The 26,282-nt window shown below is 43.0% G+C and overlaps 1 protein-coding gene across 1 annotated transcript in view; it reads left to right on the forward strand.

Annotated features, from left to right (window-relative positions):
- INTS12 (integrator complex subunit 12) overlaps positions 1 to 26,282 on the forward strand; it is an 82,555-nt gene that overhangs the window by 10,559 nt on the left and 45,714 nt on the right. Inside the window, exons 2-3 of the mRNA XM_029596919.1 lie at positions 1,276 to 1,441; positions 17,047 to 17,202. Of these exons, the coding sequence (XP_029452779.1) occupies positions 1,286 to 1,441; positions 17,047 to 17,202 (312 nt within the window). The 5' untranslated portion in view covers positions 1,276 to 1,285. The remainder of the gene's footprint in view (positions 1 to 1,275; positions 1,442 to 17,046; positions 17,203 to 26,282) is intronic.

Consider the following 26,282-nt stretch of genomic DNA (forward strand, 5'->3'; position numbering starts at 1 on the left):
AGCAGCACTGCCAAATAACAACCAGCTAGAACTGTCCAGAGCTTTATAATGCTGGACTGTCAACATGTCACAGAACCATTGCATCAGCGGGATTATGATATCATCATTGCCATTTGTTAGATGGTTTTAGCCATGGAAAAGACAACCTTTGCTTACCAAAGTGCCCTGTTTTACTGCAAATATCCGGTCACTATTGTTATGTTAACTATAGAGCACGTGACCACAATTTGATCCCATCTTAGACTAAACTAGTGCATATTGCACCCTGAAATACTTTTCTGGGCTGGAGTCATGCTTGGCATTTAATTTTTACCATTATCAAGGCCAGTGCCAACAGGTATTGGCATACACAGAATTGAAAATGCAAAAGGGGAACCATTTTGATGAGATTAGGGATTTTTTTAGGAACTTGGTTGATAAAAAAAAGTGAATATTAGACGAAGGGAATCAAACAGATCTCCAGGTTCATAAACATCTACTTTTTTCAACCCACCTGCTCTGTTTACTGGTAACGTTTGAAAGAGTATAGTATATTTTTTCACTCAGGTTGGCTGAAATGTGTCCAATAATTAATTCTTTGAGATATAACATAGAATTCTTTGTAATGTGAGTAAATGTGATGTGGGAATCACAGGAGAATGAATTAATTCGTTTTAGTGTAACCAGTAGGAACCTTTGTTTTCAATTTTTGTTTTATTTTCCTGACAATTTCAATATTATAACAAAAATCAGTGCAAATGATTTCTTACTGGTTTTTCTCATTTGTTATAAACAGTCATTTTTCCACTGATATTTTTTTTTTGTTATGACATTTAAATTCCCAGAAAAAATAAAATAACTGAAAACTAAGGTGCCTACCAATAATTTACCTTTATGAATAGGACTGTTTATGTCCTCTAACCATTTGGTATTTATAATCCTGCATTTTTTCAGAATATTTTCAACCTGTCTGTCATCCCTGAATAGATAGTCAAACTCTAAACTGTATAGAATTCTATTTATGCTGATTCCTGTTTACCCCATATCTTATTAAACTAACACATCCCATCCCTAATCTGCTTCTATAAGTATAGATCATTTTTGGCTCGTATTTCCTGCTGAATCTGAATAAAGGCCAAAAAGAAAATACAGCCTAATACCCAGGCTTTAAAAGATTACCTCAGGTTCTAAGTTTGCGAAACAAATCTACAGTATCATACAGGTTCTGTGTTCCCAGAAGAGATTTCCTGTACTCTCATGGTGTCGGTTAAATATAATGTTTCTTATTTGTTTCAGAGAGGCTAAGATGGCGGTGGTGGTGAACTCCGAGCTTGATCCCATCTTTTTGAAAGCACTGGGCTATCTGCACTCAAAGAGCAAAGATTCTGCTGAAAAACTGAAAACGCTGCTTGATGAGTCTTTAGCCAGAGGAATGGATTCAAGCTACCGTCCAGCACAAAAAGTATGAACAGAAACGTTGAATATTGTTATATAAGGAGGAATTTTCACCCCCTACCCCTTCCCTTCTCTCATACTTGCTTCCAAAATGTACATTGCGTGGCCCTCCTGCTTATTAGTGAAAAATATAGTACATTTCATGAAAAGGGAAAATCAGGTGCAGCAGTTCTGTAAAGCTCATGTTTGTTTTTTTTATATTCTTCCTTTGTGAGGATTTTAGTAGGTCAGGAATGGCCATCAAGGACCACAAATGGGTCTGTCATAGTGAAATTTATACATCAAACTAGTTATTTAAATTTTGAAACTATAATCTGAGTTTATCAAGTCACATAGGTAGCTAGATCAATCAAAGAAGATTTGTTGTTAATTGGGACAGTTGTTTCAAAGGGAACAAAATCAAGGAAAATGTTTTGAATCTAAAGGACTTAGTAGTAAGTTTAAGAAGCAGCAGATAAAGTTCGCTTTTCTAGAATTACATTAACGCCCAGATCTTAAAAAATAAGTGGATACGCAGACATAAGGGAAAAAGCACAGGACTGCTTCTACAGCCAAGTCCATAAGCAAAGCACTTCAAACAGCACAGTTTGAATTTTCAAGAAAGCCCATCACCCAGTAAAAAATGTTGCTAGCAGAAATGTTTATGGGTTATCATAAGGCTTGGGTATAACTGCACAGAACTGCAATTACTGCCCTTAAGAGAAACATGGGCATGGCCTGCACAGAGTAGCAGTTACAACCTTAAGCTTGCTGGGCAGACTGGTACTTTTCTACTGTCATTATTATGTTACTATGTCATTAAACATAGCAAAGGATTATACTTGGTACTTACAGAAAATCTTTATAACTTTCTATATCCCTGAGTGTATTCCTCCGGGTAAGGGGAAAAATATTTTACCACCAAAGTAAAGGATGTTTGGCTGAAAATGTAGTAAAATTATGAGCAAACTGTGATGGCCACCACACTAAATAACTTCAAAGTACAACTAGACAGGTTATTGAAAGAAAAAGGTTGGTTCTCATTTGCATGTCCTAAGTTATGGAACTCTTTGTCTAGAAACCTCCATTTGTTGAAGTAATATCTTTCCTTCTGTAAAGCCATTAAGAACTAATTCCTTCATTCTGCATTTTCTTAAAGCCGTTTGGTCATTCTGGTTGAGTTCATTACCAGTATCTGTATTCTACAGACAGTTTTAGTTTTAGGATAGTATTTTATTGATAGTTATTGGTTGTTTATATTGTGTTTATAATTTGGTTTGATGTTTGTACTCATTTTTCATATCTTTTTGTTAGCTGCTATGAGCCATTTTGATTGTAGTTTGATGGGCAATAAATGGAATAAATGAATGCAATGTATGTAATTAGTCTTTAGAATAAAGTGTCAATCTAAGGCTGGAGGTGAACTGTGTCTTGAAGACTTTGCTAACACAGGATCAATCGGTCCCTTGAGCAGCACTTCCAGAGAACTGTGGAGGATGTCTGATCACCTATGAGGCCAACCCCAGTACTGTCATTGGCCTTTTTTTTTTAGAAAGAATTGGACAGTTATTGACGTTCCAGTATCAAGCATTTCAACTCTAGTAGGTGTGTCCAGCAACCCACATTTGGGCACCTCCACCTTGGTGCCTTGTATGTCAGCATCAGTGCCAGTCATTTATCCCCTGCTTGGCTTGGTGCCAGCATTGCTGAGAACATGTTGAGCTGGCTCAGAATTGGATGACTCTTCTGCCTATTATAATCCGCCCCCAAGCCTTCAGCTCCAGGGTTGGTGAGTTATTGGACCTCCTTGGAGCCTCTGTTTTTAGAGATAGTAGAGTCTGAAGAGTCTTGGGCACTGCTTATTACTGATCTGAAGAGTCAAGTTCTGCAGGGGTCTACTCAACAGACCTCCCAACTGGGCATCTCTGCTACAGACAGAGAATATGCCTCCATCTGAAGATCTTTCCTCCTTGGATTTTGTACAGAGAACAGTGAAGGCCTTCTTTGATTTACCAGCTGAGGATGAGCCCATGGCATTTCTAGGCCACTTATGATACCTGAATGCCACGAAAGAGTTGGTGCAAGTGCTTGTCCACCGTCAGAAAGTACAGAAGAGAATGTGGGAAACCCCGCATGTAGCACTTCTTATTAGTAAGCAAACAAATATAAAGTATATTCCCTGTACGTACTCGGATCAGTCCAGTCTCCTGGATTTTGCCTCCCCTCCAGCAGATGGAGACAGAGAAATTTTGATGGACTCTGCCATAAATACCAGGATGCCACCTACAGTCCGTTAGTATTACTCTGTCTCCAGCAGATGGTGGATGCAAAACCTACAGTCTGTCAAGTGAATTAGTGTTGGCTTAGGATTAGGGCTAGCATAGTCAGTTTTTCTGCAGTATTTCCTTTTCAGTGTTTAAAAAAAAAAAAAAAAGATCAGAATCAGGAGACAGTCTTTCGCCTCCCAGAGGGTTGCTAGGTCCTGAGGGGACCATCCTCTCTGGTCTTTGAGGCCGCTGAGGTTCAGGGTTGAGAACCCTATTTCCAGCTACTCACTGTACTGGGGGTGATACCGGGGAGCCTGGCTCACTCCCCCCAGTAGGATCGGGACCCGGAGGCTCTGTGGCAAGTAAAAAGTTTTTCTTTTTGTCTTTTTCTGGGCTCTCCTTTTCCTACGATCTCTTTGGGCTTTCCTTGCGCCATTTTCGCCGCGCCGTTGTCGGCAGGTGCTGAAGGGAAGTTGGGGGTGTGTATATTCGGCCAGGCTGAGGAGAGCCGCGTGTAAAGCTTGCAGTGCCACGCACGCCCGGCTGTCCAAAGAAGGATTTGTGCCTCATGCCTCTCAGGAGGAGATGGAGCCTCCGCGACCCTACCCAGGGTCATCATGCGGGTCCAGATTGTCTCCGGCGTATTCAGAACCCTGCCGGCCCCGAATTTCGGGCGCCATCTTGAATTTGCTTGTGTTAGCGAGCATGGCAGCAAATGCAGCTCCATGGTGAGATCCCACCTTGAATACTGTATACAATTCTGGTCGCCGCATCTCAAAAAATATATAATTGCGATGGAGAAGGTATAGAGAAGGGTGACCAAAATGATAAGGGGAATGGAACAGCTCCCCTATGAGGAAAGACTAAAGAGGTTAGGACTTTTCAGCTTGGAGAAGAGACGGTTGATGGGGGGGATATGATGGAAGTGTTTAAAATCATGAGGTCTAGAACGGGTAGATGTGAATCGGTTACTTAGTCTTTCAGATAATAGAAAGAATAGGGGGCACTCCATGAAGTTAGCATGTGGCACATTTAAAACTAATCGGAGAAAGTTCTTCTTCACTTAACGCACAATTAATCTCTGGAATTTGTTGCCAGAGGATGTGGTTAGTTCAGTTAGTATAGCTGTGTTTAAAAAAGGATTGGATAAGTTCTTGGAGGAGAAGTCCATTACCTGCTATTAATTAAGTTGATTTAGAAAATAGCCACTGCTATTACTAGCAACAGTAAGATGAAATAGACTTAGTTTTTGGGTACTTGCCAGGTTTCTTATGGCCTGGATTGTCCACTGTTGGAAACAGGATGCTGGGCTTGATGGACCCTTGGTCTGACCCAGTATGGCATGTTCTTATCCCCACAAAAGATAGCTCCTGAGGGGGGCGTCTCAGGGGAGCCTGGCCCACATGATTTGTGGGAAGTCCCAACAGGAGATCCTGAGGATACTTCCTCAGATTCTTCGTTTAATTCTGACTTTGTGCTTTTGATGCACAAAGCTTTCAAATCCAGAAGAACAGGCTAGAAGCGGGGCAGAGATGCCTTGGGGTTTTTTGGACCCTATGATCAGGCCACAGAAGAAGGTGAAGCACGTGGAGGAGACAGGTCATCCACAGGTGTAGAGATCTCTGAGGTTTGAGGCACCTCAGGAGGTCTCGGCTACTTCTTCGGAATCTGAGGATTTGCATTTACCTTCTCCGCCTCCGAGGGGGGCTGAAGGGGAGACTGACCCCACACCGGGAGGCCTGCGTGGGGCTCATGGAATGGATGGCGATGATCCTAAAGTCATCAGGCTTTTTCATCTGGATGAGTTAGGCCCTCTCATCCCTGTCATCTTACGAGAGCTGGGTATTGAAAACCCCTAGGAAGAGTCTCGGCTGGGGGCTGCAGACCCGGTTGTGTTGGGCTTGAGGGGGCCGCCTTCCTCCTTTCCTTTTCCTTTTTCAGCCTCGGACTTACTCTTTCAAGAGTGGAATACCCCGGATTTAGGGCTGAAGGTAGCCAAAGCTATGGACAAGCTGTATCCTCTGCCGGAGGAGGCCTTAGAGATCCTCCGACTTCCCAAAGTGGATTCGGCAGTTTCAACTGTCACAAAACGGACCACCATTCCGGTTACCGGTGCAACGGCCCTTAAGGACTTGCAGGATCGGAAGTTGGAAATCCAGCTCAAGAAAATTTTTGAAGTCTCCGCACTTGGGGTCCGTGCGGCTATGTGTAGCAATTTTGCCTTGCGGGCAGGCCTTCACTGGGTCCAGCAGTTGCTAGCCAACGAGGCAATATCGGAGGAGGAATCCCTATAGTGCCGATGCTTTTCATGACTTGCTCCGTACTTCAGCCAGGTCCATGGTTTCCGCCGTTTCAGCTTGCCGTCTGTTATGGTTGAGAAACTGGGCGGCAGATGTCTCTTCCAAGTACCAGCTGGGATCTCTGCCCTTTAAGGGCAAACTGCTCTTTGGTAAGGAGCTGGAGGACCTGATACAGTCCCTCGGTGAGAATAAAGTACACTGCTTGCCTGAGGACAGACCAAAGTCTAGAGGGTCGTTTGGCTCCAGATCTCGGTTTTGTGGGGGCCGAAAACCTTGGACATCCCAGCCACCGGCTTCTTCCTTTCGCCAAAACTCTAACCGACAGCAGTCTTGGTCTCAGTCCTTTCGGGGACGGCGGTTTGGTAGGCCCGGTAACACCTGCTCCGGCTGGCACGCCTTCGCAATGATAGTTGGCCGGTCCACTCCTCAGTACCAGTGGTCGGAGGCAGACTGTCTCTGTTCTAAGAGGAGTGGGCCAAGCTCACGTCGGACCAGTTGGTTCTAACAGTGATAAGACATGGCTACGCTTTAGATTTTGCACGGCGGCCTCGTCATCAGTTTCTTGTTTCTCCCTGCGGGTACGCCACCAAGCACCAGGCAGTCAGGAAGACTCTTCGGCGCCTTCTAGATCTCAGCGCAATTACTCCCGTCCCTCCGGCGGAGCTTCGGCAAGGTCGGTATTCCATTTATTTTGTGGTTCCAAAAAAGGAGGGAACCTTTCGGCCCATTCTCGATTTAAAACAGGTCAACAGATGTCTTCGGATTCCCCGTTTCTGCATGGAGATATTGCGGTTTGTGATTGCTTCCGTACGGCAGGGGGAATTTCTAGCATCCCTAGATCTGACAGAGGCATATCTACACGTTGGGATCAGGACCGATCACCAGAAGTTCCTGCGGTTCTCCATTCTGGGACAACATTACCAGTTTCAGGCCCTGCCTTTCGGTCTGGCCACCACTCCCAGAACGTTTACCAAGATCATGGTGGTGGTAGCGGCCCAACTGCGCAGGGAAGGATATTTGGTGCATCCATATCTGGACAATTGGCTGATTCGGGCAAAGTTGGACGTCCTTTGCCAGGAGGCGATAGACAGGGTACTTCAGCTACTGTGTGCCCTCGGGATGGTTGGTCAACCTGTCCAAAAGTCATCTGATTCCCTCCTAGTCCCTGGAGTTTTTGGGAGCTTTGTTCGACATTCAGGCAGAGTTTTTCTCACAGCGGAACACATTACCAAATTGCAAGGGCAGGTGAGAGCCTTCTTGTCCAAACATCCACCGACGGTCTGGGATTACTTGCAAGTTCTGGGGTCTATGGCTTCGACCCTGGAGCTTGTTCGTGGGCCTTCGCCCACATGCGACCATTGCAATCAGCCTTGCTTTCTTGCTGGAATCCGGTCTCCGAACAATTTCATCTGCCGTTGCCTTTACTGGACACCGCATGGACCATTTTGGACTAGTGGCTCCTTTCGGACAGTCTGAACCATGGGGTTCCCCTGGTCATTCTGGATTGGACGGTCGTAACTACAGATGCCCCTGCGGCATGGGGAGTAGTTTGTCTGTGGCAGTGGATGCAGGGACAGTGGATCCAGGAGGAAACCCAATGGTCCATCAACCGCCTGGAGACCAGAGCAGTACGCCTGGCATTGCAGGCGTACTGCTCTGGTCGGGGGGAAATCAGTCAGGGTTCTTTCCGACAATGTGACCACGGTAGCCTACATCAATCACCAGGGCGGAACCAAGAGTCGGCCAGTGGCGTTGGAGGCTCGACTGCTAATCAGCTGGGCGGAGCAATCCCTGGTCAGTCTTGCAGCGTCCCACATGGCGGGGGTCGACAACATTCACATGGATTTTCTCAGTCGACATCATCTCGATCCCGGAGAGTGGGAGCTCGCCGCGGGAGCCTTTCAACTCATTTGCAACAGGTGGGGCACGCCCTGCATGGATCTGACGGCGTCCCGGAATGCCAAAGCCCCACGCTTCTTTGCTCGCTGCAGAGAAACGGGGGCAGAAGGAGTAGATGTGCTAGCCAATGAATGTGTTGCTTTATGTTTTCCCACCTTGGCCCCTCATCGGAAAGGTGATCATGGGAATAGAGCTTCATCCGTCCAAAGTGATTCTAGTGGTTCCCGAGTGGCTGCGGCGCCCATGGTTTGCGGATCTAGTCAATCTCGCGATACAAGGTCCTCTGCGGTTCCCGGGTCTCCCAGAGCTACTTCATCAGGGACCTGTATGTTTCGACCAGGTCAATCGCTTTTGTCTAGCGGCATGGCTTTTGAGAGGCAACGGTTGAGGGACAAGGGATATTCTGATGCGGTAGTCTCTACGCTCTTGCGATCGCGTAAGACTTCCATGCCCCTGTCTTATGTTCGCGTATGGAAGGTGTTTGAGGCTTGGTACGTAGACAGGAGGATTCTGCCTACTCGAGCGTCCGTAACGGAGATTTTGTGTTTTCTTCAAGCTGGTTTGACAAAGGGATTATCGTGTAGTTCCTTGTGGGTGCAGGTCGCAGCACTTGGATGTTTACGTGGTACCGATCAAGGAGTCCCGTTAGCAACGCACCCGGATGTGTCTCGTTTCCTTCGCGGAGAAAAGCATCTATGGCCTCCGGTGTTTCGTCCTTGTCCATCCTGGAATCTAAATTTAGTGCTTTCGGCCCTGTGTGCTGCACTGTTTGAACCTTTGAAAAGAGCGACGTTGAAAGATCTCACGTTGAAAGTGGTGTTCTTGGTAGCAATCTCATCTGCTCGACGGGTTTCTGAGTTTCAGGCTTTGTCGTGCAGAGAGCCATTCCTGCGGATTTTGGATTCGGGAATATCCTTGCGGACAGTTCCTTCCTTCCTCCCGAAGGTAGTCTCCTTTTTTCATTTGAATCAATCAGTGGAGCTTCCTTCCTCTTCGGATTTGGACTGTTCTGATCCTTTCTCTCGAGACTTGAGGAAATTGGAAGTTTGTAGGGCGTTGCTGCGCTATCTTGAGGTTACCAATGGTTTTCGGGTATTGGATCATCTTTTTGTGCTCTGGAGTGGTCCTAAACGAGGTAATTTAGCATCAAAGACCACTATCGCCCGATGGTTGAAGGAGGCTATCAATTTGGCTTACTTGCTGAAGGGCAAGCCTCCAGGGCTTCGAGCACATTCTACTCATGCTCAGGCTACATTGTGGGCGGAATGTCAGCATATTTCACCACAAGAGATTTGTAGAGCAGCTACTTGGAAATCGTTACATACGTTTTCCAGACACTACCACCTGGATGTCCAAGATCCAGGTGCTGGGGGCTTTGGAGCAGGTGTGCTGAGAGCAGGCCTCTCCAGATCCCAGCCCAGGTAAGAGAGCTCTGGTACATCCCAGGAGTCTGGGCTGATCCTACATTCTTTTCACTCCCATGATGTCACTCCTGGGTATAAGAGAAGTGTATTCTGAGATAGACACCAGCAGTCGTGAACATGAGAAGATGTCCCTCCCAGAACCCAGGTCTGGTAGAGCTGAAAAGACTGTAGCTCCAGGAGCAACAGTTCTGCAGTGCTGATTTCTTCAATAGCAGTTTGCCTCCCAAGGTTAAAAAGAAAAAAATATATATTTTATGTGATTGAGCTTCCCAGGAGCTTGGATCCCTGTTCTCTGAGGAGATAGGTTGACTGGCCCTAGAAGGGGCCCTGTGGCTTAAAGCCCTAGTTTGGCCTGTTTAGAGCAACCTGTTCTCTGCATTAGGGGTTGCTTTAGCATCCTCCTTTCCCCCTCCCTTCTTATATGTTTCCTTACACCCCTTCACAAGATTCCATAGATTAGATGTAAGAGCCAAGACAGACTTAGCCTTTGGTGCAGGAGTCCTTAAGATAGCACTGTTTTCCTCTCACCCATCATAGGCATGGCTTTTGTACCTCCTGTTGATAGACTTGTCCAGCAAGCAGAGAGAGAATGTGAAATTCGGTCTACCTAATAATTTCCTTTCCTTGAGTCCTGCTAGTCAAGAGCCCTCCCAGGAAGACAGTGGCAACCAATGGATTTTAACCTCTTTCCAAGGTAGACAATATATATTTCACTACTTTTCCTCCTTTGTAACACCTTGTTTTGTTGTCTTCACTTTTCCCTTATGTGCTTGGGAGAGGTTATTATTCGTGTACCCCCTGGCGCCTCTAAAAAAAAAAAAAAAAAAAAAAGAAAACAAAACCAGAGAAGAGTACAGAAATTAAAAACAGTCATAGCTTTAGGAACCAGCAGAGGGGATGTACTGGGGAGTTCCTCCCCACTCCTATTTCTGTTCTGTAAAAAAAAAAAAAAAAAAGTAAAAAAGTAAGAGGACAGTTCCAAAGTGAATTTGATTTCCAGTTATTGAGAAAATGCAATGCTAATCCTTTGTTCAATTTGTTGCTTGACATACGGCTATGACAGTAAGGAACTGGCTTCTGTCTCAGGATACACCTACCTTATACCCAGAAGTGATGTTATGGGCATGAAAAGAATGTAGGTATGTCCTCTGACTCTGGCAGTTCTGGAGCAGAAGTATCCCATTGTTTAAAAACTGGTCTAGCAGGACTCGAGGAAAATAAATTATCAGGTAAGAACTAATTTCACATTTCTATATAATATAGAACAACAGAATTTAAAATGCAGAAATGTATAAATATTGTACATAATACTGAACACTAAACACATAAGAACCAGATCAAAATAATCATACCCTAAAACCAGGTTAGGACATAAAATCTTTAAAAAAAAAACCAAACAATAAAATTGAGACTTCTGGTTATGCAGTGAGCTCAATGGTTGATATGTGGCTAAGCTCCCGCTGGACCTACACTGACTTTTATCTTTTGGGACCAATTATACTGTCATAACATAGCATTATGTCAGCATTTAAAGATACATGCAGCATTCTATCTCTGCAATGTGGGCAGACCAAAGGTCTAAAATGAAAACTGCTGGTACCGGTATCGCAGAGAAGCGGTAATGACCGAAGGAGGAAGAACTGGATGCCTCTGAGTTTGACACGGATTATGTTAAAAAGCTGATGGATACACTTGTTACTAAGATTATAAAGAAATTGGACTTGTGTCTTGGTATTATAGTTGTTAAAGTCGTTCAACTGGTCAAAGCTGTTTGCAAAAATTCTTCTAGGTTAGATGATATGGAGACAAGCTGGATTGAACTAAAAAAAAATACTGTTGACAAGCTTGATCTATAAAATTGCTTCAGGCGAAACATTATTCATATACCTTAAAAAGGTGGAAGAGAGAAGACACTGTCTCATTCTTTACAGAATGGCTGCCGGATATTTTTGAGATGCCCTGCAAAGGAGGTGCCATATAAATCTATCGTACACATCGGTCATTGGCTCCTGTTCCTGTTATTAGCGACAGGCCATGTGTTGTGATAGTGAGGTTCCATAGTTTCTAAGACAATCTGAAAATTTTAACCACAGCCCAAAATGCCAGCAAAATGACCTACCAGGGATGCTAAATTATATTTTAGGACTTTTCACTAGACTTGCAGAAGAAGTGGCAAGAGTTTGGGAAAGTTAAGAAAGAGCTGAAGAGCCTTGGAATCTGTTACACTATGATTTACCTGGTGAAATTGCAAGCTACTGTCAACGTTAGACTTATTGTATGCTCCGACATTAAGGAGGCCAAAATGCTTCTGGAAGTCATTAAAAGGGAAGATTCTTCTACATTTGGCTAATTTTTAAACATTTAGCTTTGCTGTGGCTTATCTCTGCCAGTGGGAGAAGTAAATGTTTGCTCTCCTATGACATTGAAAGTTCTCAGTTTGGATAAAGGTAATACTATAGCTTTTCAGTTTTGGAATATTTTTGGTTTTCTCTATTGGTCTCTTTTTCTGGACTGCTGTTCCAGTACTGTTTGTGGAGTTTTTCATTATGCAGCTTTCACCAAATTTCACCATTCCTGTCTGGACTGTCAAACAATGCACCCATAACCAAAAGATGGGCCTTTGTGGCTTTCAGGCTTATTTTTTGGTAGATCATTTAGTCTTGTTTTTTCCATTCCTTTCTTTAAATTCTGCTGACTTCTAGCAGAAGTCCTAGTTTCCACTGTAAGCTGACTTTTCTTGTTTATTGACTATTATCTTAAGTTTCCTGCTACTCTTTCTGCTCTGTATGATAAGGGAGGAGGGAAAGGTAAGTTTTCTTAAGTCAGATGGTAGATTAGATAACAATCACAAGCTGAACTGTTAGCCAAAGGCTGTGAAAATGTCAGAAGTATATGTCAGTGATCAGCAACTCATCAAAGATGGACATATGAAATTGCAAAGTCTGCAAAAAACCCCAAAAAACTGTTGGTCTTACAAAGTGCTGAATGTGTGACTTTCGTAAGTGAATAGTGTCAAATCCCAGACATTGGAAGCATCCGCTATCAGATGGCAAGTAAATTCTGCTGAATTGGAAATGTTTCAGTATCTTGCATGAGCAGTGCCAGTTATGATGTCACAGTAACACCAGGTTGGAAATATCTTCCCTCTTATAGACCAAGAAAGTCAAATCACTACAGGAGAAAGGTGAGGATTTTATCAGCATCACATTTTATTTATTTCTCTCCTTCCTATTCAAATGCCCAAGGCAAGTCACAACATAATAATATAATAAACAGTGCAGTATAACTGTTTTATTCCAGTTACTTCTTGCTTCCCAAAAAGATTGAGAATTATGCAGTCTCTTAAATGCCATGTTTTAGCTTGGCAAGGAATTGTTTTCCTTTGCAACTGAATTGGCTACAGATTCTATGTTATCTCACAGATATTTACATAAAAATGCAAAAAAGGTTTGTACTCAGTAGAACTCTTTTAATTTTTACCTAACCAGATGAGCAACTATAGTACTAGAATCCCAGCAGAAGATTGTTTGCAGCACACCTTTGATTTAATATTAGAAGAGATGAGCCTGGCCTGCAAGCCCCCTTGTCGTATAGCATTTAGTACAGCTTTACCATAAGATATTGATGTTCTATAAGTAACTGGACATGTAGGGTTTTCTTGCATCACTTAATGAAGAAATGGAATAACTACAGAATAAAGCCTTTTCAAAGTTATGGTTACGTTTAAGGACCATAAGATGTACTGACTGAATAGTGCGGGGAAGCTTGTACTACACACCTACTGGATCCAGTTTTAATTTTATCAAGGGTATCTAAAAATAACATGTATTTGTCCTTTTTCACTGCTCATACATGCATTAGTGTTAAAAAAAAAAAAAAAATAAAATTTGACATGTTAAGAGTCATGGTATGGCACAAGGAGACATCTTTTTTGCTGCTTTAATCCTTTCAAATGTAGCTTAGCTCAGACTGAAAGGCATTGCCATCTGATAACCACTTGGCAGCCTATCTGAAAGGAGATTATGATGGATGGATTCAGAGTGACCAGATAGTCTCTCTTACAGGATTATCGTTACTAATTGCCACCTTAGCTAACACAGGGCAAAGATTGAATGGCTATGGAGGACAGAATATTCTCTGCCTCTTAGTGACAGGCCCTGAAGATTACAATAGGATTCAACCTCATTGACAGCATGGTGTGATGAAGCTTGCTCTGCTGTTGCCTGTTATTCTCATGCTATCCATGAACATAGGATTTCGTTTTAATATTGTCTAGTGCTTTTCACAAACCAATTCAGTAGAGAGAGTATTTTAAATAAATTGTGCATGGTGACTAACAATGTTCTCTATAAAACAACAAATAACTTTTTAAATAATTTTACACTATAACTTTGTCCCCTTATTTTTCTAAAGAAAAATTTTCCTTTGTCTTTTGCATTGACACAGTCATAAAACATTAAAGTTCATTCATTTTATTTTCATGGTGGTATACCATTAAGACAATATGTAAGACAGAGTAGTTTTGGTATCACCTGAGATTCCTCCAGAGCTGCTAACTTGCGGGCTAATGCAGTAAAGTGCACTCAGGCTGAGCGCACTGTTAGCCCCCATTTGGCCGTGCATTTTTGATGCGCTATTTTTACCCTTATACTGTAAGGGGTAATAGCGAGTGGAAAACGAGCAGCCAACATCCCCCCCGAAACTAATAGCGCCCGCAACATGCAAATACATGTTGATGGGCCTATTAGTCATTCCCGCGCATTAATTTCGGCCGGCACCGGAAAAGTGAACAGAAAAGCAGACAAAAGGCTTTTCTTGACACCCTCAGACTTAATATCATAGCGATATTAAGTCGGAGGCCCCAAAAATAAAAAAAAATTAAAAATCTGCCCGCGGGTTGGAAGACGGACACTCAATTTAGCCGGCATCCGTTTTCCGAACCCGTGGCTGTCAGCGGGTTCGAGAACCGACGCAGTAAAATTGAGCGTCGGCTGTCAAACCCACTGACAGCCACCGCTTCTGTCAAAAAGGAGGCGCTAGGGACGCGCTAGTGTCCCTAGCCCCTCCTTTTACCACGGGCCCTCATTTGCATACGGGCCGATACTGAATCGCACGCCCAGGACACTGGCCTGTGCGTGCGACTTTTACTGTTTCGGTCCGATTGGGTGGCATTGCGGTAAATGTACTGGTTAGATTCTTCAGTTTCTTAAAGTGTCTGTTTACTATTTTGCTTCTACTTAGATCTTAATGCTTGCCTGTCCTAGTAAAATGTTTCTAAACTTTTTTCTTAATATAAAGTCTTGTTTCTAATATTATCTTTCCATTAAGGTGACTCATCAGTGCTTGCTGTATTGATGCTGTAAATGCACTAGTATGCTGCCTGTTCAGGGTTCTGACGAGTCAGTGTAGGTATGCACTGATAGTTTGGATATAGATTGATAGGAATAACCAAGGTAAACTTCCAGAAATGTTAATATTTCCTTGGTTCTGAATTACAAGTTGGAAAGGATTTTAATGGTTCAGTGAGTTGCTTTATTTAAAAACATTTTGCTAATACTGCTGCCTTAATATTCAAGGATGATTCCAATTTGAAGTCTGTATTATATAATGAACAGCTGATATTGAACAATTGCAGCTCATATTTTTGCAACATTGCAAAGCAATATGATAAGTTTACCCAGAACATATTTCTGGCACCTACTATGATTCTGATCCTTAGAAGAAGATGTGGCTCAGTGGATAGATCATTGATCTATAAGTCAGGAAAATGGAGACTTACCTTTTTTCTTATATAGCGCTGTCTGTATGAGCCATGAATAAAACACAGGGGTAGTCAGCAGCAGTATCAAATATATTGCCCCTCTCTAAGAAATGAATATTATCTCTGTAACCCTGCACCATTCAGTCTCAGAGACCTGGTATGTTCCTGTCCTTCACTTTAACTGAAGATACAGTTAAAATTGTAAATGCAGTATTTGGATGTCAGAATAAAATAAACCCAGTTGTTATAGATCTAGTAGACATTTTTGATATTGTTGCTTCCATAATGGTAGAATTTGCAGATTTTTGCCCTTAGCTGCAGAATTGTAGCAATCCATCCAACCATCATTGCCCGCAAGACTCTGTTTATTGAATTGCTTGATGCCACCAGCAGTGCTTTGTTCTTAAACAGTAACTGAGAGCATTGAAGCAGTGAAGTCCTAGAAGCAAAGTGCCCTTAATGAGCAGACATGTCTAGCTCGCGGCATAGTCAGCTCTATACCCTATCCCACTTTTAACCACCTTGTTCTCAGTTACATGTAAGGGCCCTGCCCAAAAGTTAACCTGTTTTTTTCAATGTTATATGTAAGGGTTCTGCCCATTTGTTCCTTTTTAACTGTAAACCGATGCGATGTGTAAACGGTCATCGGTATAAAAGAAACTTTAAATAAATAAATTAAATAAATAAAATAAATAGTAACACTGTACAGATTCACTTATTTTGATCTGATTGGTTTGACATTGAAAATTACATGCAAAACAAATTTACAAAAATATATACCCCAGTACGGCTAGGACCAAACAGCTGCATTGTTGCCTGGTTTGGGGGGACAGAATGGACATCCGAAGATAATAGAAGGGAGGGCAGGAAGACAAACTGGAGAAAAGAGAGACAAATGGAAGGTGAGCTGTAGAAAGAGCTGGGGCAAGAGAGAAGAAAATAAAAGGTAGAAGGAAAAATGATTTAAAAAGAAAAGAGGAAGTAAAAACTAAAATGAAAAAAAATAAAAACAATGGAAAAAGAACAATAGAAGTTATCCATACACAACTAAAACCAGAAGACTACTTTTTAAATGAAAATATTAGAAAAAAATCATAATTGTGCATTTTAATTAATGATAGATGGATCAAATTGTTGGAGGAGTGGCATTATATGTTAAAGAGAACATTGAGTCAAACAGGATAAAAGTTCTACAGGAAGCAAAATGCAATGTTGAATCTTTATGGATGGAAATTCCAGGTGAAAAAGGGAATAGAATAATAGTGGGGGTGTATTACTGTCTGTCTGGCCAGAATGAACCACCAGACAATGGAAGGCTAACAAAATCAGCAGCACAGTAATAATGGGTCATTTCAGTTATCCCAGAATTGACTGGATAAATGTTACATTAGGATTTTCTGGAGAAGTAAAGTATGTAATTCCAATCATTAGAAAAGGTTGAAGAAAGGCTATAACAACTACCAGCATGTTTAAAAAGTGAGTTGAGAGAGGCTATAATATCTAAAAGAATATCTTTCAAGAAATGGAAAAGGGATCCAAATGAAGAAACAGGAAAGAACATAAGCACTGGTGACTCAGATTCAAAGCATTGATAAGGAAGGCAAAGAGAGAAGTTGCAAAGAAGCTTGCCATGGAAGCAAAAACTCATAATAAAAACTTTTTCAGGTCATTCAAAGTACTTGTGACCTGGATTGGCCATTGTTGGAAACAGGATACTGGGCTTGACGGACTTTTGGTCTGAGCTAGTATGGCAAGTCTTATGTTCTTATGAACAGTTGCATGTAAATTTATGCATGTATGCCACAGAAAGTACCTGTAAGCAGCCATAGAAAACAGAAGCTTTGACTGTAGCCATAGATCCAGAGTCTCTCTTTGATTGATTAGCTTCCTGTGACCTACCATGTTGTATTTACATGTCTCATTCTGTTAAGTAGAAGATATTGCATTTCAAACAGACTTTTCACTTTTTGTTTCTGATTTAGGAAACTGAACAACCCCCCAAGGCATCTGTCACCAAACCGATTTCTGTTAAGCCAGAATTAAAGGCTTCCACCAGTCTTCCCTTAGGGAGCAACAATGGGAAAACCCTTGTAACAGAAAAGGTGAAAAAAGAAGCAGAGAAGAGATCTGCTGATAAAGTAAGACTGTTTTTCAGAGTATTTTACTAAGAGGTTGATTCACCTTTTTAAAAGTCAGCAAGGAGACTGAGTCAAATACATATTTGGGGGGGGGGTCAAATGAATATTATATATGCTGTCTTGTGTTCAAAAATTGCCTACTCGGGGGTCCAAATAGCAGCAGGCAGACTGATGAGTACATAACGAGGTATTTTGTGCATTCAAATATAAATGAGGCTCGCTCCTTTTTGGACAATCAAAATCATGCTTATGTCTGCAATATCTGGAATTTGGTGTAGGAAGTACACCAAGCATGTTTACGAGATGAGGTCAGTGCATTCTAAAGGCAAGGCAAAAACACTTATCCATACAGTCTCAAGCAATCTTCATTTAAGTAGCCTTTCAAACACTCAGCGCCATTCTATAGGAGGTAATGGAGAAAAAAGCAGAAATAAAACACACAGAGAAAATACTTTGTTGGCATCCAAGAAAACACCTACAATAAGACATGATGAACTGCTAGCATAGAAAGTCCTGCCTGTTGTTGGACATTTGTCCTGTCCATTAAGATATAGCATTGGCACTTATGCTGCCAATGTAGACCTTTCTCTTACACAGAGCATTTGGCATTCAAACCCTCTACCAACTTCATGGTCTGCCAGCTCACAACAGCATTGAACACATCAACACGGGATAGTAAGTGTAATGGTAGTGGGAAATGGAGTCCCATTTTTGTTACATAAGTGCTCCTTTTGTATACTAATTATCCAGTAGGACTCCATACACAGGAAAAGTTCATTGGAATTAAATTCTTATAAGGGACACTGCCTTAAAAAAATATGTGGGCAATTTTATAACAGCCTGCATAGGGTTAAAATCTGTGGTTACTTTTTAGCTGCAGACTTTAACCTGAATTTTCAAAACAGACTTATAATTATGTCTGCTTTGAAATTTCACAGCTGTTTCCAGTACATTCACAAAGCCATACCTGCTTCCAATCAAGTGAAATTTTGTGCATGGATATTTATGAGCCTATCCAAAGTACATTTGTAAATCCTTTCCCCCCCCCCCCCCCCCCCCAGAATGCCTCTTCCTACTGGGGTAAATGTTCATGCAAAATCAGGCATTTCCTAGCTTATAGATAGATAGACTCAGGACTGTTGGGTTTTTGCTCTCCTGCCAGCAGATGAAGATGGAGCAAGCTGACGTGATAGTATATATAACCCTGCAGTGACCCTAGCCTGCCAGTATTCTCCGTCTCCAGAAGATAGTGAACATACATCTCCCTATGGGGATTGCTTTGCGCTTTTGAAAGGAGAAATTTGAAATTCCAAATTAAGGAAAAGAAAGACCTGCTCTCCTGCATAATACCTAAAGTTCCCTCCCCCAGTTGAGAATTCTTGAAGTGATTTCCGTGGTCCCTTAGAGGCGTACCTTGGTCTGGTAGCTGGGTTTCTTGGCATGGGCTTAGTTGCTAGCTCAGCTGAAAGGCAGCAGGTGCAGGAGGCCGAGCGCAGCGGTGATGGCAGATGCCCTCTCCTGCCACAGCCGGAGATCGTCTCTGTACTCATCCAGTAAGCACTGAGCTCAGGTACGGTTTTACGGTTTAAAAAAAAATAAAGTTTTACCTGAATCAGAGAGAGGGCTTTCAGGACTTGCTCTGGTCTCCGTTCTCGGCAAGCTGTGCTGACGTTCGTTCCCATTCCCGTTGAGGTTGGAGAACTGGGCAGCCTGGCAGGTTAAGTGGCCCTCGGTGGGCTAGGCCCCGCACTTAGGCTTTTTTCTTGCATGCCACGTGGTAGGCCGCGGTGGCCATTTTTGTGCGCTCGACACACAACACAGATAGATCTTTTATTAACAGTATTGAAGAGCCACCAGAGGTGGCAGTAGTGAGCAGAGATGAAGCCCGGCTGAGCTAGTAGTCCCTCAGGGCTCTGGAACAGTGATCCCTCAATGGCCGTGCTGTAGTGAAGAGAAACTGAGATAGTGAGTACAATGAAGTATATGCAGGGTTCTGGAATAGAGCCTCGTTGGTTGAGTACTCACACAGCGGTTTCTCTCGGTAGGAAACACAGGAGCTGGAATAGAGGTAGGCCCTCGAGGAGCGAGTACCTGGTTCCAGGGAATAGCTCTGAGAGAAGTAGATGGTAACTCACTGATGGTGTAGGCAGTGGTATCTTCCAGGCAGAAGTGAAGTCCAGTCAGTGAGTCTGGGAACATGGGCCCTCGAGGAGCGAGTACCAGTTCCAGACAGCAACCTGAAAGAGAAGAGAGAGGTCCCCAAGGAGCGGGTACCCCAAATAGAGTAAGTCCAATAAATGGAAAGGCAGAGTAGCTAGGTACGGAAAGCGAATCCCATCCGTAAGGAGTTCCAGTACGAATACCTTTGCTAACTCGATAGCTGGCAATAGTGAGGCTATTTATATCCGGGATGCGTGACATCATCACAGGGGGACACCCCTGAGGTTTGCGCCAAAGAAAGCATGTATTTGAAGCAGGGCCATGCGGAGCACGCCCTAAGGCAGCTGGACAGCATGGCGGGAGGCAGCACCCAAGCTGGACCGCGGACGCCGGAGAGGACGGCAGGCAGATGCCGCTGCAGCCAAACATCCATCAACCGCGGGAGGAGTCAGCCAGAGAAATAAGGAGGGCGGAGTAGAGATGTTGGGCAGCGACAGTCGTAACACAGAGATGGCCTTATAGGCCATATTCAGCATACCATCCGCCTGCTTACCCTCCGGTGTGACCTCCGCCGCTGCAGCAGCAGCAGACCTGAGGCAGGCAAAGGAGCCAAAGACAGCAGTGCCTGCCGCCAACCAACAACAACAAAAAACCCCAGCAGGGTTTTTAGAGGCACCAGGGCCGCTGTTACTGCTACATGTTGGGGGAAGGATCTCCCATTTCTACCACTCTTGGGAAGCTATCACCTTCGACCGTTGGGTCCTCGCCATTGTCAGGGAAGACTATTCCCTCCATTTCGAGACCACTCTGACTCTCCTCCACCGAGTGAGCCAGCATCGATCCACCTTGGGGAACCTTTGCTGGCTGCAAGAGGAAATCTCTACACTCCTCCAGCAGCGTTCAATACGACAGATTCCCAGATCGCAGCTGAATCAGGGATTTTACTCCCAGTACTTCCTCATCCCCAAAAAATCAGGAGGGCTATGCCCCATTTTGGACCTCTGTTTCTCAAGAAGGAGATATTCAAGATGACATCTCTCAAGGATGCTTACTCACATATCCCTATGCACCCTATGCACATATCCTGGTAGTACCTGTGCTTTCAGGTCAACGGTTGACACTATCAGTACAAGGTTCTTCCTTTTGGTCTCTCATCTGCCCCAAGAGTCTTCACCAAATGCTAGCAGTAACAGTGGCTCACCTCAGGAAACAGGGAATCCAATTGTTCCCATACCTCGACGACTGCTTGCTAGTGGCACCCCGACCCACCATCCTATAGAGCAACCTACAGACTACAATCCAGTGCCTGGAGGGACTTGAATTAATAATCAAGTATAAGAAGTCTAGCCTCCAACCAACGCAGAACCTCTAGTTTATCGGCGCCCGCATAAATACGGCTCAAGGACAAGCATTCCTCTCAGTGGACAGGCCTCACGCACTGCGCACCCTGGCCATACAACTGTGAGACTCTACCCACCCTTTGGCCCGTTGGCTCTTGACCCTTCTGGGTCACATGGCAGCAGCCATGTATGTGGTGCCCCACACCCATTTGCACATACGATGTCTGCAATAGGGACTCAAGTCTCAGTGGACACAGTTCTCTCACCTGCTGCCCCGGCATATACGTCTGACCCCAAGCATGATGATAGACCTGAACTGGTGACTACGTCCTGTAGCCCTCTCTGTGAGAGCATCGCTTCGCCCCCCGTTTTTCACATAAACCAAATCATCACCATGCCGACCTTCTTCCCAAAGCCACACAGAAACAAAAGGGAGAGGCGGCTCCACACACTGGACTGCAAATGGGTCTTGGCATACTATAAACGTAGGACACACTCAGAAACTAGAGCCTCACAGCTGTTTGTTTCTTTCAATCTGAATTCTCCAGGTCTACCGGTCTCTAAGAGAACTCTCTCAACTTGGATTTTGCAATGGATAAAGTACTGTTACAGTAAAAGATCAGAGACTCTGGCCAGTTTGCCAAAGGTACATCAAGTCAGAGAGATGGCAGCATCAGTAGCCCATTTAGACAATGTTCCCGCCACATGGTCCTTGCTCCATATTTTTTCACTTCTCACTGCCGTGTAGACCAGCAAGCAGCAGTTGATGCAGTGATGGGCAGATCCATACTCCAGTCAGGGACCACAAAGAGAGACTGTCCGCTGCTGTGACCAGGTTGAGGGCAGCCATCATACTCTCCTTATGAAATGTGCCCAGGTTTCCACAGGGACTTCTTCATGCTGCGCTCACAACCGTCAGCTGGGGATTCCCAGACAGTATGGCTAATTCAGCCTGCTTATCTGCGGGCGGGGAGGGGGAGCAAGGTTGCTTACCATAAACAGTATTTTCCATAGATAGGATGAATTAGCCATGCTGACCCGCCTGCCTCCCCGGACAGTCTTCACTTATGCGATGCAGACACGCTTTGGAAATACCCTGAAGAGAAGATGGCGCCATGTGGGAAAGGACGCTCAGTCGTACACAGAGCAAAGCTCTGTCAGCTTGGTTAAGCTCCGCCCAGCCGTCCCGGAAGGAGGTCCCAGACAGCATAGCTAATTCATCCTGCTAACTAAGGAAAACCTGTTTACGGTAAGCAAACTTGCTTTTGCAGTTCAGAATCAGTTAGTGGAAAATAGATTAAAATTAAATTCTTCAAATACAGAGATGCTTAGGTTAGGTAGACTAGGGGAATTAGAATTAAGTGCCTTCAATATGCCTGATGGGATATCTGTTCAATTCAGGAATCAGATTTGGAATTTAGGGGTTTTGAAACGGTCCATGAAAGGTCAAATTCTTTCAGTTGTCCACTCCTGTTATTTCCAGCTGTGCCAAATTTGTTGGTTTGACTACTATGTTAGAAAAAGCTGACTTTAAGGTAATTCGTGTCCTAGTTTTATCTAGGATAGGTTACTGCAGTGCATTACTTATTAGTCTTCCAAGGAAGTATATGTAAAACCCGCAGTTTGTGCAATACTCAGCCACACGTATCGCTGTTGGTTGTGGATTGTGGCAAAAAATGACGCCAAAACTGGCTGTATTATACTGATTATACACAATCCCGGATGAACCAGCCTCACTGCCTGATTAATCACCTTAAATCACACCCAACATACGCCATTAAAAGCTTCCTGGAAAACAGGTTTTCACCAGTTCCCTAAAAGACTTATAAGCAGTTTCTGTCTAAGTCTGTAGTGAAGACCTGTTCCATAAATAGAGCAATATATATTAAAGCCCTCTGTTTAGTAATAACTCATCTTATTTCCTTAACTCTAAGGGTTCTTCTAGCATAGCTCTCTGCGAAGATCTTAATGTGTGATTAAAGTGATATCATTATAAACCATCTCTCAGGTACTTCAAACCATCCCTTACAATGTCTGAAATTCTATGGATGTATATGGAATGTTATGGAGCAGGGGACATGTGCATGTATATTTATATGTATGTGTGTATCTAGCTATCTATATAGATAGACATATACACATGTTTTTATGCTTGTATAGGTTATTTTGTATATATTTTATGAATGTATGTCATTTTATATATTATAATTTTAAGTGTTTACTGTACCTCACATGGAGCACTTATTTGATGCGATGGGATATGAATTTAACAAATAAATGTATTCACACATGGGGATATGTCAGTCATCTCTGGATAGTTCTCGAATCTGCATAAAAGGATTAAGTAAATCAGTATTCTGGAAAACTTGGATATCTGCTGTTTGCTTAGGGAAGGCTGAAAGCTGAATGTAGGAATGAATCAACCGCCAAATTACTTTAATTTAAAAGGCTGTTGAAACAAATAGAATTGGGAAGTAAATGTTCATACTGTGTTTTGGGTTATGTTTTTTAACATGAAGTTATTTAAAACATTACCAAAATACAAGAGCAGTTTGCTGTGTTTGTGTCTACTGTTGTTTTGCAGTTTCCAGTTTTTCATGTACTGGGCAGAGAATATAGGTGTGTCTCAGGAAAGAAAAAAACAGTGAAAACAAATTAGCATGACCTTTTGCTGTTCAACTGGCCTCCTCCGGGGGGGGGGGATCAGTGCTTGGTACAAGAAAAAAAAATTCTGCAGATGCTTGTTTCAAAGGAACTTAATATTTGCTTGTTGAGGAGAGGGAATAATTAACAATAAAAATGTTAAGATTATATTTTCTTTTGCATTTCTCTTTGCAATGTGCGTGTGTCAGCTCTGCAGCAGTGGTATCGGTGCTTCAGTTTTCTTTTTAAATAGTTTTTTGGATAGGAGAGCTATCCCCTCAAATGTAAGGGAAAACATGTACTGGGAAATAGAACAAAAAGTCACTTACAAAGGGACAAGAGAAACAGATAAGTGAAAGCTTGCTGGGCAGACTGGATAGACCGTTTGGTCTTCTTCTGCCGTCATTTCTATGTTTCTATATGTCATTTCATTTCTATATGTCCAGTACACTGAAACCCTGGCCAGGTGGATTCTTATGTGGTCACAGGATTGTTACTGCTGGGGCTAGGAGATAAAACAACCTTGATGCCTGTGAATGAAGGCCTGGCCTATGGTGCCTCAGATTCTCTTCATTCCCCTACCCCTAACACATGACAATGAAGAGTGCTAAAAGCACAAGTGGTATTCACCCTGGTTTCAAGTATTATAATATAGAACCCAGTACTTTGTTTTCCCATCGAGTGTCTGAGTATGTGGTGGTGAAATGGAGGAATGGATGATAAGTGATCTGATTGTCTGCTCTTGGCACCATCATCACCCTTTCCTAAAGAGACACATACAAGAACCTTTCACATGCCAAATGGCAGCAGAGAAATGAGGTACCAAGCTCCAAAATCATCAGACTCCCAGGGAAATGTCCCTTCTTTCCTACTGCTTTTTGTTCAGCTGATCTGAGTCTTGGCAGATCATACAGTTAGTGTGACAGCGTGTTTCCTCTCTATTTTCTTCTTTACAGATTTGTAATTCTTTCCTCAGAATGAACCATAGAGGTGAAAACAATGTTAAGTGGCATCAGGCTTTTGTGTGCATATCTTCATGTCAGATCATTGATGTAGTGTTTTTTCCCTGAGATTCCTATGAAGACCCACATATTAGTCTATTGACTTTGAAAGGGCAGAAAAATAAAGTAACATGGAATATAACATTTTCTGTATCATATTAATTCTACTGTTGTGTTGGCCAGGAGACACCCAGTATGTCTTTTTTTTTTCTTTTAATCAGTGCCCCCAGGCTTTTGCAATTCTCCAGCCACAGGAGAAATTGCATAATTAGACCCTTGCCACGTAACTTACAACCTGCTGCACAGTTCAGAAACCTGACGCTCCCCTCTCTTCCTAATTCAGTCATCCAAAGAAAACTATAAAGTGTCTGCCTTCAGCTCTTTCTCTCTCTATCTGCCTCTCCTTTCAGCTCCAGCTCTTTCCCTCACAAGCAGCTTTCAGGGAACAGGAGGCGAGGGGGTGAGGTTAAGGCTAGAGCAGACGGAACAAAGGAGAAAAGAGGCATTCTTCTCCCTAACCCAGCCCCTCCCCTCCTCCCTCCTGTCTAGAAGGGAACCGGAGGGGAGGAGAGGGATGGGGTGAGATTGGAATGGACCAAGCAAGCAGTCCAGAATGTTTGATCCAATAGTACACTAACTACAAAGTCCTGGATGTGTGTTTTTTTAATTTTTTTTTTAATTAAATTTATATTCCTCTTTTCAGGCACTTCAAAGTGGATTACATTCAAGGACTGTAATCTAAGGGGGCGATTTATTAAAACACAATAGGGCTATAATGTGTGTTAAACATATGTCATGTGATATAGCCCTATTGCTGCAATATGCAATATTTGTGATACTTTTGTTGTTTTGACACAAAATCCACCCATTTCAATTAGCTGCTTTGCATGCATAAATTCGCATAATGTATGCAAAGTAGCAAATGCATAGTAAATTCTATGTAAATAAAATAATTTGGCGGACTTAGAAATTTTTCAGCCACATTATTTTATCTACACCTTTTCAGAAAATGTTATTCTAGCATAGGGATACCGACACCTTAATGCAGGTGCCGATGCTCCTGTGCTAGAATTAAAGGGTTGGCAGTCCAATGTAAAGCCCTCCCCGCCCCCCCCCCCCCCCCAAAAAAAAATCCACCGGGTGTCTTTCTGGATTCCCTTCCTATGCCAGGACCTCCATTTGTGGCAGCCTTGCAAAAAGAAGTATTTAAAAAAAAAATCAAGTGCCACGATGCCCCAGCCCCTACCCCATTTTTTTGAATACCTATCCCAGTCCAATACCCCCCCTTTATTTAAACACCCCACCACCAAGATCTGCCCCTTCGGCCCCCACTTTCCATTAATAGATATCCCAGGTAGGATTTCCCCCCCCCCCCCCCCCCCGCCCAAAACCACCAAAAATCACCCAGGTGGCCTAGTTCCCCTCACCTGAACCATCCCCCGGCCCTCCAGCTTAAAAAGCTCATTGGGGTCAGTGGAGAGCCTGGAGCACCCCCTGTCTGTGGTTCTGGTTGGCAATATGAATGAATTTCAGTTCCTAGAAGCCTTGATGACTGGCACTCCTGTTCACAAATTCAGCCTTGTGTGTCCAATATATGTGCACATATTATTCTTTGTTGCTACTGAGGGCATTTTCAGCATACATAAGCTCATATACTTGGAAAAACAATATAAAAAGGATGGTTGCACTGTATTTCAATTCAAAACAAAAGTGACATTTCATAGTTAAAAGTCAGTAACATGTCTTTGCTTGATGATTTTTTTGTACTTGGTAAATTTTTTATTTGTTTATATTACAAAGATTGTTTACAAACAATGTGAAAGGTTTTCATGAAAAAGATTTACTGTTTTGCGCATAGTGAGAAGTGAATTTTTATGCAAAATTATGTAAATTTTCTACATAATTACCACAGAATCTTGAAAATCCTGCCTCAGCA

This window comes from Rhinatrema bivittatum, chromosome 1 (assembly GCF_901001135.1).
Source record: "Rhinatrema bivittatum chromosome 1, aRhiBiv1.1, whole genome shotgun sequence".
Taxonomy (NCBI): Eukaryota; Metazoa; Chordata; class Amphibia; order Gymnophiona; family Rhinatrematidae; genus Rhinatrema; species Rhinatrema bivittatum.